The sequence below is a fragment of the Paramormyrops kingsleyae genome, chromosome 15 (assembly GCF_048594095.1).
Source record: "Paramormyrops kingsleyae isolate MSU_618 chromosome 15, PKINGS_0.4, whole genome shotgun sequence".
Classification (NCBI taxonomy): Eukaryota; Metazoa; Chordata; class Actinopteri; order Osteoglossiformes; family Mormyridae; genus Paramormyrops; species Paramormyrops kingsleyae.
Genome location: NC_132811.1, coordinates 4,507,547 through 4,524,099, shown reverse-complemented (window position 1 = coordinate 4,524,099; position 16,553 = coordinate 4,507,547). Strand labels below are relative to the sequence as shown.

Genomic DNA, 16,553 nt, shown 5'->3' with positions numbered 1-16,553 from the left:
TCCGTCTCTCCCGGCACCACTGTGCTGATGGTGCCCTCCCCGCCCCCTCCTACTGTCCGGAGAGCGTGCTGCGTCTGTCTGCAGTGCCTGGGCACCACGCCCATCACCTGATCATTACTAAGCAGTTACTGGAGAAAACAAAAAAATATTCAATCTACTGGATCAAATTTCTGCAATACAGTTGTGTGCGTGTTTCCTTACCTTTTCATTTCTTTGCGCTTATTTATTCCAAAAACCTTTATCTTATATGTATACAGGTATTTATACAAATATGCAACTGTTGTACAGGAAGTGGGGGCAGCCCCCTTCCTATCCTGCTTGACTGTCGTCACCAAGTACTTAGTGGTTTCTATGCAATACTCAATTCGTCCAGCAGGTGGGGCTACAACTCAATTCTTCTCTCACATAAAATGACTTGGAGAGATACAAACAAATGGCTAATTGTCTGAAAGCCTTTAATGGGGGACTCACACAAGTTCATATTTCTTAGCAATGTTCAAAAGGCAAAGGAAGAACCCGAGGCTACCTGTCCCTGCAGGAAGGGGTCTGGCTTGCCAGTCTTGGGCCGGGTTCCCTTCCTCTGTGACCTGTATAATCTTCTGGAAGCTTCCTGTACTGTCTGCCCAGAGCCTCTGTGGCCACTGACTAATGCATATTCCAGGACCAGCGTCAAAACAGACAGACAGATAGAAACAAAGAGAAACACACACCTTCAAGGGGAAAATGGAACCTAAATCCGATTCAGTGACAACACATCACCTAACATTTCGGGTCAAAGGAAAGTCCGGTTCAGCGCAGGGTAAATCCAACTGCGACTTCACCCTAACCGGTGTCTGTTTACGAGTTAGCCCAGCTTAACCTCATTCATTCAAGCTGAACAGCAGAGTTGCCCAGTCATGTGTGAACAGGACCAGCCTGTGGCAACTGGGAGCAGGATTCTGCTAGCTGAGGATTAGCAGGCTGTGGGATCCAGTGGGGGTAGAATGATACAGCTGGCAGTGAGAAACGCTGCAGTCACGCACACACATGCACGCACACACACTCCGGGACAGACTCACGCACTGTGCTCTCAGACCACCGTGAGTCCCTTTTATTCCTCTGATTACCCATAAACCACTTTTGTCACTTTTAAATTACACTAATAACATTTCTTTAAATAAAACACGATTTTTTTGATAGAAATCTCCATTCTCCATCACACCTACGTCTCCCAGTCTTTGTGGTACTCAGCGTTCCCCAGACGTTGAGGAAACAGGAAGATCGCTGGCACACACAGAGAGAAAGTGGGGGGAGTGTGGGGGGGGGGGGCTGCAGCAGTTCTGTCCCTCACTGCTGAGACCCCCCCCCCCCCAAAAAAAAATCCCCCCCCCAGAAATGCACTTCAGCCTGCTGCTTTGCTGCAGATGGTCGTGTGTGAGCCATACATAGCCCCTTCGCCTCGGAGGGGGGGTCACAGATCATCGCGGGAGGCGTGGGCGGCGGGGGGGGGTGTCTCCCCCGTCACGCTGTTCTGCGCCGCCGGCTGGATGTGGCCCTGCTGCGCCGTCTTGCGGGTGTGCTCCCGGTCCCAGTCGGTGCTCACCGCCTCGTCGTCCCAGATGGTGGAGGTCTCCGTGTCGCTGACGTAGCCCGGCTCGCCCGTGTAGTGTGTTGGGTACAGCAGCAGCGGTTCCACGGAGAAGGCGCGCAGGTCCCGTTCTGCGAAGTGTGCCATGTACTCCACCCTGAGGGGCACAGGCAGCGGTTACCGCGGTGACCTGTCTCCCCAGCAACACACATTATGATGTCACTGGGGTGTAGTACCCATCTCTGATTGGTTGGCTGCCCAGACTGGCTTTGGCCCCCTGAATAGGATCCAGATTCACTGTTGCCCTGTCCGGGATGGATGGACAGGGCAACATTGGGCAACATATTGGTTTATCCAAATTGTGTCATATTACGTGAGTATCAGGTATATCCCAGGTTATGTGGTCCTGCAATTTTCTACTAATGTATCCCGCTGCTTCTGTAATGGACATCAGCACATTTACATATTTAGCAGACCCTTTTATCTGAACCGATAAACAATTGACGAAGCAGCGTCAGCCAGCATCCCCGGGGCCCTCTGGGGTTAGGGGCCTTTGCTCGGGGGCCCTGCACCAAAATCACTACCCCTACAATATCCAACCCTATAATTCCGGCCCTTTATGCACAATGAGCATGTTGACGGTGTGTCCGCCATGACTGTTCTCACACACACACACACACACACACACACACCTTTGTATTCGTATCTTTGTGGGGACTCTCCATTCATTTCTGTGGGAAAAACCCTAATCCCAACTAATCACAGATTTTTATAAAATTGAGTTTCCCCTTGTGGGAACTGAAAAAATGGTCCCCACAATGTGAAAATAACAGGTTTTTATCAGATTTACATATTTTTTATATATACTATATGTAATATATACATAACCCACACACACACACACACATACACGCATATGTCGGGTATACCTATCCTTATGGGGCCCGCTCTCACTTCTATGGGAAAAATGCTAATGCTAACTATGACAACCTTAACCCCCACCCAGCCCTGACCATAACCATAAGTAACCAAGCAAAATACAAGAGTTTTTGCATTTTTAGTTTTTTCATAGCAGTCACAGATTTTTATAGAATAGAGTTTTCCCTTATGGGGACCAGGAAACAGATATTTATCACGTTAATGGGACATTGTGTCCCCATAAGGATAGGTATACCCACTCGCACACACACACACACACACACACACACACACACACACACACACGCTTGAACCCTCTTCCCTGCATCAAGGCAATTCTGTCCCTGTCTTCCAAGAGACCGGAACAGCTTTTTCAGCACCGCATTCCTGCGAGGGGGGGGGGCAGGATACAGGGAGTGCGTGATAGGGGAAGAGTGGCATGGCGGGGGGGGGGGGGGCACACCGTGCAGGATCCCCCCAGGAGGGGCCAGATGAACAGGGAGCCATTGTGCGAGGGGAGGGGCCCCTTCGCCTTGATCCCCCCGAACAATGTGGGCCCTGTGCATGGTCAGGGGGGGGCGCCAGCAGGGTGTGTGGATGGGGCCCCGCGTGCCACGTGGCCCCCGCCGCCCTACTCACTCACTTCGGGTGCTTGTTGAACATGACGGGCAGGAACTCGTCCACGGGCAGCATCTTGCCGAAAGGCTGAGCCCGCAGAAGCTTCCGGGCTCCCTGGAGGGACAGCGCATAGCCCAGTGTCCAGTAGGAGTAGTCTGCCACCACCAGATTGTCCACGCCAGCCACCGACTGCTCCGGCTGCTTCACCTGCATCCGCTTCCTACCCACGTATCTGGGGGGGGGGGGCAGAGTAGAACGAGACATTCATTCCCACATCAAATACATAGTGGTATGTCTGCCGAAACTAACGGTCACGGCTCGCCGGCAACGACGAGAGTGCAGATGCCCTCACACGAGATCCCAGTCCAGCCCGGCCTGATCGATGTTCTCCATGATGGTCCTCAGCCGGCTCTTGAACCTGGGTTCGAACCGGATGTCGTCCTCCAGCACCAGCACCTGCCGCAATCCACGCTCCACCACCTGGGGGCGCAATGCCGCGTGACGCATTCACACCTGGTCCCTTTATTATACGGCATTTCTCCAGGCGTGAGGCTGTACTGAGTCTGTTCCTGTGTAAGAGCTACAGACTGAGGTGTGACTGTGGTGGGCTGGTGACCCAGGGGTCTCTGGTGTACCTGCGTCCAGGTTTGGTGGTGGCTCAGGAAGCAGCCGATCTCCCCGCGGGTCAGAACACGGCCCGAATACGGGTCGCTGTAGCCGGGAATCATCTCGATACCCAACGCCTGGATCTGGGACGTGTTCAGAGCCCTGAGGAAGGAGTGGGGGGTGGGGGGCAGGGGAAGACTCAGCATTGAGGGCTGTGGGGCTGCAGGAAACCCCCCCCCCCCCCCCCCCGAGGGCTTACCTGCCATCCACTGCATCCGTCAGCGTCACCACAATGCCCAGGGTCTCTAGTGTGCTCAGCATCCGCCTCCGCCTGTCCAAACGCCGCTTCAGGTTGATCAAGAAGATCTGAACGGGGGCACAGATGAAGGAGAGGGAGAGAGAGGGGGGAGAGTGTGAGAGGGAAGTGGAGATGGACAAAAAGAGAGAGGGAGAAAGAGGGGGGAGAGATCACAGGAAAGGGGAGAACGAGAGGGGGAAGAGTGTGAGAGAGAGAAGAAGAGAAGGACAGGGAGAGGGGGGAGAGATCACAGGAAAGGAGTAGGAGAGAGAGAGGGGGGAGAGTGTGAGAGGGAAGAGGAGAAGGTCAGAGAGAGAGAGGGGGAGATCACAGGAAAGGAGAGAAAGAGGAAAGAAGAGCGAGGTCACAGAAAAGGAGATACAGCAGAGGGCGGAGGAGCAAGGGGGGGGGTGGGGGAGGTAACAGCAGGGGGAGAGTTATTGGGTCTGACATCAGTGCAATAATTATGCAGAAGAGACCAGCACTGCATTACCTCGTCAAAGCCCATCCTATCCTGGGCTGTGGGCGGAACATACAGGTTCTCCGACGGTCCTATGTTATGGTCAACTGGGGGGAGAGCGAGGGGTCACTCACACTGGCATCCCGACAAAGGGCAGGTACCCCCCCGCCTGCAGGGGGCCCCCTACTCACGGAGCGCCTCGGCCACGGAATGGGCGAAGCTCTCGGCCTCGTCCTCCAGGCCCAGCTGGGGCTTGAGGGGCACAGGCAGGAAGCCGTAGTGCTCTCTGTTGCACACGTACATCTGCACGCCTGCGGAGAGACACACGCGTGGATGAAGCATGTGCTCGGGTGCCCGTATCCCAAACAAATGAATACATATGTGGTCTGCACGTCCGTTCCTTCAATTATGCGTGTATTAGACACACAATGCACGTAAACGTTAGGAAGCGTGTGTTCAGCGTGTTGATTTCTCGGCCCCCCCTCCCCCCCGCCTTCTCAGAGCTCATTACCGCCATCAGAGGCCACAGAGCAGCCTCTTGTTTTTATTTTCCAGTCCTGCCCACTTCCTGTGTCTACTTCCCTTTATCACTCCATCAGACGCGAAGCCGCCTGAGACCGAAACGACACTAAAACCCTCGAGCCTCCCCATTGGTTGGAGCGAGGGGCGGGGGCCTGCCCGGCTACACCCCCTCCACAGCTTACCCCGTGAGGCTGACGGTGTGCCAGCCCCCCGCGCCCGAAGCTCCGCCCCCCCCCCCCAAACCTGACCTGCTTGCCGCGCAGAGAAGGCAAAGACCATGATGTCGTCGAAGGTCCAGCTGTAGTCCGGGTGGGGGGGGTGGAAGGTCAGTGTGCGGCTGGCCACCCGCCGCAGGTCCAGCAGGAAGGTGGAGTGCACCATGGGCACGGTGAAGCAGCCCTGCCGCTTCCACTCGCGGATGGGCTGGTACTCGGGGGTGCGCCTGTAGTACCCCTATGGGGAAGGCGGGGGGGGGTCAGCAAACCCAACCAGCAAGACACTGACCTCTGACCTATGTTATTCGTTGCTGTCTTTAAGCAGAAAGGCCGCTGACTGTTTGCAGACGAAGGTACCTGGGGGGTGATGCCACACCAGAAGTTGGAGTAGAGGGAGCGCGACTCCAGCATGGGGGCCACGAGGGTTCGGTTCTCAGCCATCAGCAGCGTCAGCACACGGGGGTTCGTAAGTAGGTTGTCACTGTCTGCAAACTGGGAGGGGATGAGTCACAATCAGTCCACAAATCACAGTCAGTGTCACTGGTTACTGCGAGCACACCGACCTGCAGGGCCTACAGTCGCTGTACATTCAGCAGTGCTGTCACTTCATCTGTAACTGGACAGCAGGTGGCAACTGGACAGCAGGTGGCAAGACAGCTAAGGAGCAACACTTGAGCTCTAAAGACTGCAGTGGAATATTTTGAGTGGCGCACTGAGCTGCGGATGTGTGAAGCACATGAACAGAAATATACCGGGATGGTTTGAAGCATTTTGTTTTCCTACTTAATCTGTTTTTTTCTTTATATGGGAGGGGGGGAAGAGTAGGGCCACTGTCTTTTGAAGGGTGAGTCAGGTGATCACATGGTCCAATGTCTAAATTTTCCCCACCTGCTCTGTTTTTACTGCTTATTTATACGTTTGAGTTTCTTTTTCTGCCCTAGTAAGCCAGACCTCAAAGTTTATGACCATCGCATATGTCACTGCATCACCTCCATCTGCAGCCTCACTGCCTCCATGAGCCTGAAGCCTCACTGCCTCAACTGCATTAGCGGCCTCCCAGCCTCCGCCTACCAACAGCCTCACTCCCTCGCCTCCGCTGACCTGCAGCCTCGCCGCCTCAGGCACGCCGTCTTACCAGAACGTAGTCTGCCCAGTGTTCTCTTGCTGCTCTCAATGCCGCTTGTCTCAGCTTCATCACGTGACTGAAGCGGGAGATGGACCAGTGCTTTGGCCCCCACTCATCTGTGTAAGAGCTGTGGGTAGGATACATCCTGATCAGAGATTAGTGACAGGAGTGTTGTGGGTTAGAGCTGGGTTTGGCGTTAACGCTAGAGTGAAGGTTACAGTTAGTGTTTGCGTCAGGCTTCAGGTTTGGTTTGGGGTTAGGATTAGTCTTAGGGTGATTGGTTAGGGTTAGGATTCAGATATACAGTATGCACCTTACAATCAAATACTGATCTATAGTCAGATGGAAATGTATGATTCAGTCCTGGTGACCCCCTAGTCATCAACAAACCGAGCCCCCAGAATCTGTATCCCCTACAGGATGTTGGCATGTTGTCTGGTGTCTATGTGACTCTGACCCTGTGTGGATGACTGGTTTGTAAAGAACTGAGGCTTGGTGTTAGGCTTGGTGTTAAGCTTGAGCCTTGGGTTAGCGATGGGGAAAATGCTCACGGGGGCTCCGCCATCGGCCTCCACTCCACATAGTGATACTGGCCCTGCACCCGGCGCAGCCAGTCCCGCAGCATGGCGGTGGTGTTGTCCACGCTGTGGTCGGTGGCAGCCCTGAAACACAACACCGGCGTTTAGGGCTCAGCAAAGTGCGGCACAGGCCGTCATCGGCGTCAGAGCACGGCCCGTGGTGTCACACGGCAGCCCGTTGGCCAGAGCAAACATGAACACAGAGATTCCGTGACTCAGTGACTCTGAAGCTCGGCCAACCCACGCGGGCAACAGGCATAAACAAAAAGTACAGCAAGTACAGGGAGCAGTGAACAAGTGGGAATCTGGAGAGTGAGGTACATAGAGAGAGACACACACACAGGGTGCAGAGAGAGAGACAGACACACACAGGGTGCAGAGAGAGAGACACACACACAGGGTGCAGAGAGAGAGACAGACACACACAGGGTGCAGAGAGAGAGATACACACACAGGGTGCAGAGAGAGAGACAGACACACACAGGGTGCAGAGAGAGAGACACACACACAGGGTGCAGAGAGAGACAGACACGGGGTGCAGAGAGAGAGACACACACAGGGTGCAGAGAGAGAGACAGACACACACAGGGTGCAGAGAGAGAGACACACACAGGGTGCAGAGAGAGAGACACACACAGGGTGCAGAGAGAGAGACAGACACACACAGGGTGCAGAGAGAGAGACACACACAGGGTGCAGAGAGAGAGACACACACAGGGTGCAGAGAGAGACAGACACGGGGTGCAGAGAGAGAGACACACAGACAGGGTGCAGAGAGAGAGACACACACGGGGTGCAGAGAGAGAGACACACACGGGGTGCAGAGAGAGAGACAGACACAGGGTGCAGAGAGAGAGACACACACAGGGTGCAGAGAGAGACAGACACACACGGGGTGCAGAGAGAGAGACACACACACAGGGTGCAGAGAGAGACAGACACGGGGTGCAGAGAGAGAGACAGACACAGGGTGCAGAGAGAGAGACAGACACGGGGTGCAGAGAGAGAGACACACACACAGGGTGCAGAGAGAGAGACACACACGGGGTGCAGAGAGAGAGACACACACACAGGGTGCAGAGAGAGACAGACACGGGGTGCAGAGAGAGAGACACACACACAGGGTGCAGAGAGAGAGACACACACGGGGTGCAGAGAGAGAGACACACACACAGGGTGCAGAGAGAGACAGACACAGGGTGCAGAGAGAGAGACAGACACGGGGTGCAGAGAGAGAGACACACACACAGGGTGCAGAGAGAGAGACAGACACAGGGTGCAGAGAGAGAGACAGACACGGGGTGAGGTTACAGTGTCACATGGCCTTGCTGTAACCTATAGCTTTACAACTTTACACATGGCTGTTCTGTTCACATAAGTGCACACACCCAGACCTGTGAAGACAAATGCCTGTGACTCCAGTCTCAGGACCCAGACCCCTTTCCGAGTCTGCTGTGTCCTCAACGTCCCCCACACCCACGTTATATTTAGGGGCAGACGGGAAAGGTGGCAGGAGAAGAAGACCACGCTGTACCTCATCTTGTTTACTTCGCAGGAGAGGGGACGCCGTGTTCACACTCACATACTTAAGGTGGAGTTTTCCACCAGAGTCTGGAATATTTCTCTGGGCCACAGACTCAGCCCTCCATGGGGCATCACAGACAGACCAACAGGACGATGACACTGAAGCAGTCTGTCTGTCTGTCTGTCTCTCACTCTCTCTCTTACACACACATACACACATAAGAGCAACCCCGGTACAGGCACTTGCTTACAAAGAACACTGCTGGCACGCTATTGGATATAACTGGAGTCGTCAGCATTTTAATAACAGTAACCATCATTCACCATGATGTCATTCGAAATGACTGTGTGTGTGAATTCAGTGGCGATTTGCTGACACATCGCGATGCAGAACACCGGCTCTGCAGACGCGTACAAAACGGCTGACAGCGAGCCTCTGCCGTCGCACAAACACCTGCCCCGGAGGTAATGAGGTAATGAGAGAGGACAGCGTTATGTTACAGACCAACAACGTTAGTCTTCGAGGACACACGCCTTCAGCAGTCACTCTGTCTATGCACGTTACTTTTTTCATTACAGACCTTAACACTGTATGTCGTTGAACTGGGCACGTTCACGAGTTGTCCTTCCGTGTTGTTTCGCGCCATGCAGGCAGTGACGATAAATGCCGGCGTCTTTAGGCCTGGTGCTTTGTGTGTGTGCGTGTGTGTGTGAAGCAGCGCAGCAGATCCCGGCTCCAGGTCAGTGGAGTAAATCACTTCAGTACCTAATTAGCCAGCTGCACAAACCCTACAAAGTGTTAGCAGCCGCCAGCTAAACTAGCAAATCTAATGAATTACGCCGGCAGTCACATGCCTGTGTTTGCAGTGAAAATTGCTTGTCTGAGTTCCTGTAGACATGCGCATGCCTGCATAGTTACACGTTTCCCTGCAGTTACATGCATTTACAACTGATATGCCTGCAGTCCTGTATTTGTGTGCGCCTACAGTCGAGTGTGTGCGTCCGCAGTCATATGTGTATGTCTGCAGTCATGTGTGTGTGCATCTGCAGTCATATGTTTGTGTCTGCAGTCATATGTGTGTGTCTGCAGTCATATGTGTGTGCATCTGCAGTCATGTGTCTGTGCGTCCGCAGTCATGTGTCTGTGCGTCCGCAGTCATATGTGTGGGCCTGCAGTCATGTGTGTGTGTGTGCCTCCTCTGTGCTTTCAGTCTGTGCAAGGGCGCCCATGCACACATGCTGGACGTGACAGTGTGACCGTGATCGCATCTGTATCTATGCAGTGTCAACAACTTTGGTCAGCTGGATGGAGTGAGATTTTTCCATTCAAGTTTGCATATATATGTAACTGTTTTATTACCTTGTAAACAGTCTGTAGACTTTGCAAACTGCCCCAGCACTTTTGATCTAGCTCATTTTAGGCTTATAATGAAATAATATAGATTTGCGTGAATGTGAGGAAGAAAGCGTGAGTGTGATGGCAGATGTGTGAGAGTCACTGTCTATGTGGCAGTGTGTTTGAATGGCCGACTGTATTACTGTAGTGTGTAAGGCAGAGGGAGAAAGTGCTTGTGGTATGGAAGTGTAACGGAGCAGCAGCAGATGGGAGCTCTGCACTCCATCTCTCCTACTCCACTTCCCAGTCCTCCCTCCACTCACACAGTCTCCTCTTTGACGTCCTCAGCAACGTTCTGACTCCTTATTGTAGACCAGAGTGTGGAGAATCTTCTCGGTAACTCTTCTGTCTACAGCTAACATCTGGATACCACATGGTATGGGAACTCACCGGCGCTCACCTCCTGATATCCTGCCTCCCTCTCCTGTCTCCCCGCGGGCTAAGATTTTAAAATGCTAAAAAGGATGAAGGTGTTTACGGTGAGGGTCAGTACGACCATCACTTTTTCAGGAATTCAGCTACTGGGTCACATGTCAGAAAAGGGGGGGGGGGGGTGTTGGAGGTGGTGGTCATACCGGACGGTTCCCCCTGGGCATGGAGGAGGAGTCAGCGCTGTTACAGAACCTCTCCTTTGGCGCTGTTCGCCGGCCAGACACTGGGCTCACTGTTCACACGGCGACACAACGGAGTGTCTGTGAGTGTGTCTGTGGGTCCATGGGGGATGTCAGTGTGTTTGCTTTGCATTTGGCTATCCAAAGACCCCCCCGCCCCCCATGCCGGGGGCTGACGTGGCGAACATGGAGCAGCAACGGAGACCCCAGCCATGAGGGAAGGAAATGGGGAAGGAGAGGACTTCCACAAAGCACGATTCCTCATCGTGGGCGCAGTGCCCCACGCTGGCAAGGTAATGCACTGCGGGTGTCGGCAGCAGCTGGCAGCAAGCAGATACTGGAGATCCTCACTGTGGGCACAGTGGCCCACGCGGGAAGGGTAATGCACTGCAGGTGAGGGCAGCAGCTGGCAGTAGGTTGGTAGGGGAGATCCTCACTGTGGGTAAAGCGCTCCACACTAGCGGAGTAATGCACTGCAGGCATCGGCAGCAGTTGGCAGCAGGCAGGTAGGGAAATCCTCATTGCAGGCATAACGCCCCACGCTGGCAAGGAAAAGCACTGCGGGCATTGACAGCTGCTGGCGGGTACAGGAGATTCTCACTGCGGGCACAGTGCTCCATGTTGGCAGGGTAATGCACTGCAGGTATCGACAGCAGCTGGCAGCAGGCGGGTAGGGAAATCCTCACTGCAGGCACAGCGGGCCACGCTGGCAGGGTACAGCACTGCGGGCATTGACAGCAGCTGGCAGGTACGGGAGATCCTCACTGCGGGCACAGTGCTCCATGCTGGCAGGTTAATGCACTGCAGGTATCGACAGCAGCTAGCAGCAGGCGGGTATGGAAATCCTCACTGTGGGCACAGCACCCCGCGCTGGCAGGGTAATGCACTGCAGACATCAACAGCAGCTGGAAGCAGGCGGGTAAGGGAGATCCTCACTGCAAGCACAGCGCCCGACGCTGGCAGGGTAATGCACTGCAGACATCAACAGCAGCAGGCGGGTACGGGAGATCCTCACTGCGGGCACAGCACCCCACGCTGGCAGGGTAATGCACTGCAAGCATCGACAGCAGCTGGCAGCAGGCGGGTACGGGAGATCCTCACTGCGGGCACAGCACCCCACGCTGGCAGGGTAATGCACTGCGAGCATCGACAGCAGCTGGCAGCAGGCGGGTATGGGAGATCCTCACTGCGGGCACAGCACCCCACGCTGGCAGGGTAATGCACTGCGAGCATCGACAGCAGCTGGCAGCAGGCGGGTAAGGGAGATTCTCACTGCAAGCACAGCGCTCCACGCTGGCAGGGTAATGCACTGCAGACATCAACAGCAGCTGAAAGCAGGCGGGTAAGGGAGATCCTCACTGCAAGCACAGCGCCCGACGCTGGCAGGGTAATGCACTGCAGACATCAACAGCAGCAGGCAGGTACGGGAGATCCTCACTGCAAGCACAGCGCCCGACGCTGGCAGGGTAATGCACTGCAGACAGCAGCAGGCAGCAGGCGGGTACGGGAGATCCTCACTGTGGGCACAGCACCCCACGCTGGCAGGGTAATGCACTGCGAGCATCGACAGCAGCTGGCAGCAGGCGGGTACGGGAGATCCTCACTGTGGGCACAGCACCCCACGCTGGCAGGGTAATGCACTGCGAGCATCGACAGCAGTTGGCAGCAGGCGGGTAAGGGAGATTCTCACTGCAAGCACAGCGCCCCACGCTGGCAGGGTAATGCACTGCAGACATCAACAGCAGCTGGAAGCAGGCGGGTAAGGGAGATCCTCACTGCAAGCACAGCGCCCGACGCTGGCAGGGTAATGCACTGCAGACATCAACAGCAGCAGGCAGCAGGCGGGTACGGGAGATCCTCACTGCAAGCACAGCGCCCGACGCTGGCAGGGTAATGCACTGCAGACAGCAGCAGGCGGGTACAGGAGATCCTCACTGTGGGCACAGCACCCCACGCTGGCAGGGTAATGCACTGCGAGCATCGACAGCAGCTGGCAGCAGGCGGGTATGGGAGATCCTCACTGTGGGCACAGCACCCCACGCTGGCAGGGTAATGCACTGCGAGCATCGACAGCAGCTGGCAGCAGGCGGGTAAGGGAGATTCTCACTGCAAGCACAGCGCCCCACGCTGGCAGGGTAATGCACTGCAGACATCAACAGCAGCTGGAAGCAGGCGGGTAAGGGAGATTCTCACTGCAAGCACAGCGCCCGATGCTGGTAGGGTAATGCACTGCAGACATCAACAGCAGCAGGCAGCAGGCGGGTACGGGAGATCCTCACTGCAAGCACAGCGCCCGATGCTGGCAGGGTAATGCACTGCAGACAGCAGCAGGCGGGTACGGGAGATCCTCACTGTGGGCACAGCACCCCACGCTGGCAGGGTAATGCACTGCGAGCATCGACAGCAGCTGGCAGCAGGCGGGTACGGGAGATCCTCACTGTGGGCACAGCACCCCACGCTGGCAGGGTAATGCACTGCGAGCATCGACAGCAGCTGGCAGCAGGTGGGTACGGGAGATCCTCTCCTCGGCAGCTCCGTTTGTTTTGGTGGTAAACCTACACCAGGACAGACGCCCTGTGCTAAAATTACATTTCCGCTTCAAGGAGATGCTGCCGTGTGCTGAATATGTCATTGTCCACAGAACATTCTGGTAAACCTCCTTACCTGACCCTGGGACTCTCTCTCTCTTGCGCTCCTTCCTTGCTTCTCTTTCTCTGGGGCTGAATGAATAAACCATTGTGAGTGCGTGGTGGGACCGCCAGGGGCCCCCCCGCCAGCGAGCGCAAGCTCCGACGCGCCAACGTGGACCGTGAACGTTCACCATGAGCCCAACAGCGATCAGCCGCTTTATGATCCTGGAGGGGAACTGAACAGTCATCTGTAGGTGGCAGTAAGAGTGACTGGCATCATAACCAAAGCCGGTGGGGGGGGGAGGGGGGGAATGGGACAAAGCTCTGATAAGGATCCGAAAACACACCTGGACACAGAGTCCCCCAATAATGTGACACCGTGCATGAAGAACCACAAGCAGAACCCAGCAGCATGTGGTGCCAGCACCTTGATCACAGGCCCTTAGGAAGAAATGTCCTCCTCCGATATCAAAGGCACGAACCCTGGATAACCCAATCCGGCTTCTCCACGGGAGAAGGAGGAGCCTAACTTCCCTTTGAAATCCCGGGTGCTCATTGCTTAGAGGTGGAATGGAAATGTCTGCCTGATCTGGCAGGAAAACACTTGGAGGTGCAGCTCTTGGACGACACTTAAATTCCACTGCATGCTGTCATAAACAGGTAAGAGCAGCGCTATTTTTCAGGCGGAGCATGTGCTTCACCCTGGTGTCCAGTCAGTCGCCCCAGGTATCGCTGCTAATCAGCGTAAACCGGGCAGCTCACCATCCGAACGGCCACACATCTAGAGAGCAGGCGAAGTCTGGGGGGCTGCGGTAAAGGAGAGTGAGGTCACACTGGGGTCACAGCCGCACCGGGCCCTTTCCCCACTATCCGATTTGCTGTGGCCTCCTAACACAGATGGGCTGTTCTGCCTCTCCAGACCTTAGACGCAGCGTGAGGTATCGCAGACCAGATGCAACATGTGAGAGGACATCCCTCTCGACTAAAACGGTGATTCATAAAAACTCCTCAGGTCCCGTCTTCTGTATGATTGGAGATATGAATTAGATTAGCGCTCCTCCATCTGAATGGAAAGACAGCTGGGGTGACGCTAATGATGATACCTTTGGACAGACGTCCGTCGATTCCGCTCTAATTTCCTTTCCGTGGATGAAGCAGAGAGACTCCGGCTACCTGGGGCTGCACAGATGCCACGGTGGACACTGAAGGAATGCAGATTGTAAATCTGCCCCTGGGTACTTCTCTGCCATGACCACCCCCCACCCCACCCCCCACCCCACCCCGCCTTTTCCTAATTCCCTGCATTCTTTCACAGCACACTGAGAGCCTCTCTCACCTTTCTGTTCTCTCCCTTTCCTTCTGCTGCTTATCACCCTCCTCAGGACATCTGTAAGGTGACAAAGTGCTTCAGCCGTCAGCCTGACATGCGCACGTCTCTCCCCCCCCCCCACAGTTAGGGGCATAAATATTTTCACATTGCGAAACACGCACACACCTGCGCAAACGCACAGACACGCGGAAACGGCACCACCGACAATGTCATGCGACTCTGGAAACCGATTCACAGGGACGATTAACTTCTGGCAGATGGGTCCTTCAGCAAACAGCAGCCCAGGATCCTGGATCTCAGGCTTCCACAGTTTGTTGTTTCATTCTGTCTGCAAAGTGTAAAACTTCACAGAGAGCTACTGAAGGTAGGGGGGGGGGGGTGCCTTTGGAGAATTTCCCAAAGCAGCTGTTACCAAGGGGTGTCACAGGGGCATGGATACCCTGGCAGATTTGGGGAGCACAGCACTTTTTAAGCACTTTTTTAAAGCCCAGTTGGCAAAATGAGAAACCACCATATGGGGGCCAATTTGACATTTTTTTCAGGTGGGGCCATGATTTCTAACTACATCCCAGCTCTTACCCCTCATCAGAAAAAAAGGCCTCAGCATCCCTGATGCTGCCCTGTGTGTGACAATAAGTATGTCAATGGAAATACCATCAGGCACAATAAATTCGCCAGGCCCACATACACGGATCCATCAGCCCACCAGGAAAATGCCTGGAATGCCAGGTGGCCGACCGGCTCTTGTAGGGTGACAAAGGTCGACTAAGAAAAAAATAAGCACTTTCACACATAATAAAAGTTTCAAATACAGCTAAGTCACACATAAGGAAGAATCACTGCTTGATAACTAATAATCTTAAATAAAGTAACGGCTCCATTGTATTTTGCAGACAGCGTTTCTGCACTCCTGCTCTCAGATATCCCGGGACATTTACACGCAAAGCTTCACGAAATGCGGTCATTCCTATACCGAGCTGTCATCCTTACTCAGTGTTCCACCCGATAACGCATCGGTAACCGCATTAACGCATTACTTTTCAACCGAACTGTTTTCTGCATGCTTACCAACCCTCGATGATTTATTTCACTACGAACAAGACTATATAAATCAACTTAATTACAGAACAGTGGTCATGTCTGTGTGTTTTAAATCTCATCCTCTTAGACAAAAAGTTTTTCTGGATTCCCAGCTGCGGTCTTCGATAACTGTTTGCATAAAGGTTTTAAGGCGGCGTGAAATAAACGTAAATAAGTGCAAACTTTGGGAAAAGTCCCCGATGTGCTCGCTCACCAGATGGCGATACGGTCCTTGGGATAATCCAGCCTGTCAATGCAGCCCAGGTAGCGTGGGAGGCTGTGCGCGGCGTTACGAGCCAGGATGGCGATCATCACTTTCGGCTGCATAAGGGACGATTCGGGCCGAACCGGTTCCTGACTCGCCAGTTCTGGGGAGCAGCGGGACGCGAGGGCGGCCAGCAACAGGCTCACGGCCACGACTCCAAGCGTCGGCATGATTTCTTTGCAGCACAACACCGTTACTCCGAAGTGCGCCCTGCCGAGGCTGAATATGAGGGCGAGGGTGGGAGGGATCGCGGCGGGCCGGGAGGGGGCCGGGCAGGCAGGGAGGGAGGGAGGGAGGGAGGGGGCCGGGCGGGTCGGACCCGCTGCCTCCTTAAGCACCGCTCGCGCCTCCAGATACTGCGCGCGCTTAGGAAGTTTGGCCGCCCCGTAGACAGAAAAAAGGCTGAAAAATAGCTCGACACGTAATAGGTGACACGAGGTTTCCTCATTCAAACTTAATTTTTTTCCCTTGGTGAGTAGAACATATAGTTTTCATTATTACATCTGAACATAAATTTTATAAGCCTACATTATAGCATCTAACACCAAAATCGCGCCGCAAATGAGATGTTATTAAAATGGACAGGTGGGTGGATGGCTTCAATTATTATTATTATTATTATTATTATTATTATTATTATTATTATTACTACTACTACTACTACTACTACTACCAGCTTATTACTACAGTGATTATAATAAACGTGCAGCAATGTTTGCGGTCTTTCTTCACAGCACCTTCAGGCTGTCTCCGCCTCTAACATTTTCATTTGCCGTTATCCTCTGCATTTCTTTCGCTTTGCGTTATTT

At 54.2% G+C, this 16,553-nt stretch overlaps 1 protein-coding gene across 2 annotated transcripts; it reads right to left on the bottom strand.

Moving 5' to 3' along the window:
* Positions 1 to 438: 438 nt before the first annotated feature.
* On the bottom strand, positions 439 to 15,963 carry colgalt2b (collagen beta(1-O)galactosyltransferase 2b). 2 transcript variants are annotated; one of them, XM_023843658.2, is made up of 13 exons: positions 15,694 to 15,821; positions 14,406 to 14,456; positions 6,882 to 6,992; positions 6,340 to 6,457; positions 5,562 to 5,696; positions 5,238 to 5,442; positions 4,659 to 4,778; positions 4,501 to 4,574; positions 3,969 to 4,075; positions 3,739 to 3,871; positions 3,456 to 3,583; positions 3,129 to 3,335; positions 439 to 1,724 (listed from the first exon to the last, which is right to left on the bottom strand). In XM_023843658.2, the coding sequence occupies exons 3-13, from the start codon at positions 6,953 to 6,955 to the stop codon at positions 1,451 to 1,453; spliced, it is 1,575 nt and encodes a 524-aa protein (XP_023699426.1). In that variant the 5' UTR covers positions 6,956 to 6,992; positions 14,406 to 14,456; positions 15,694 to 15,821; the 3' UTR covers positions 439 to 1,450. The 2 variants fall into 2 exon arrangements, with proteins under 2 accessions (XP_023699426.1, XP_023699425.1); XM_023843657.2 differs by lacking the exon at positions 14,406 to 14,456 and having other exon boundaries at positions 15,694 to 15,963.
* Between the last annotated feature and the right edge of the window lie 590 nt (positions 15,964 to 16,553).

Coding starts and splice junctions, on each gene's coding strand:
- colgalt2b (XM_023843657.2), bottom strand. CDS start 15,914: ATGCCGACGCTTGGAGTCGTGGCCGTGAGCCTGTTGCTGGCCGCCCTC. Junction 6,993..15,693: donor AAGGACCGTATCGCCATCTG/GTGAGCGAGCAC, acceptor GTTGTGTTTCAG/GGCTGCCACCGACCACAGCG. Junction 3,872..3,968: donor ACGGATGCAGTGGATGGCAG/GTAAGCCCTCGG, acceptor CTCCTTCCTCAG/GGCTCTGAACACGTCCCAGA.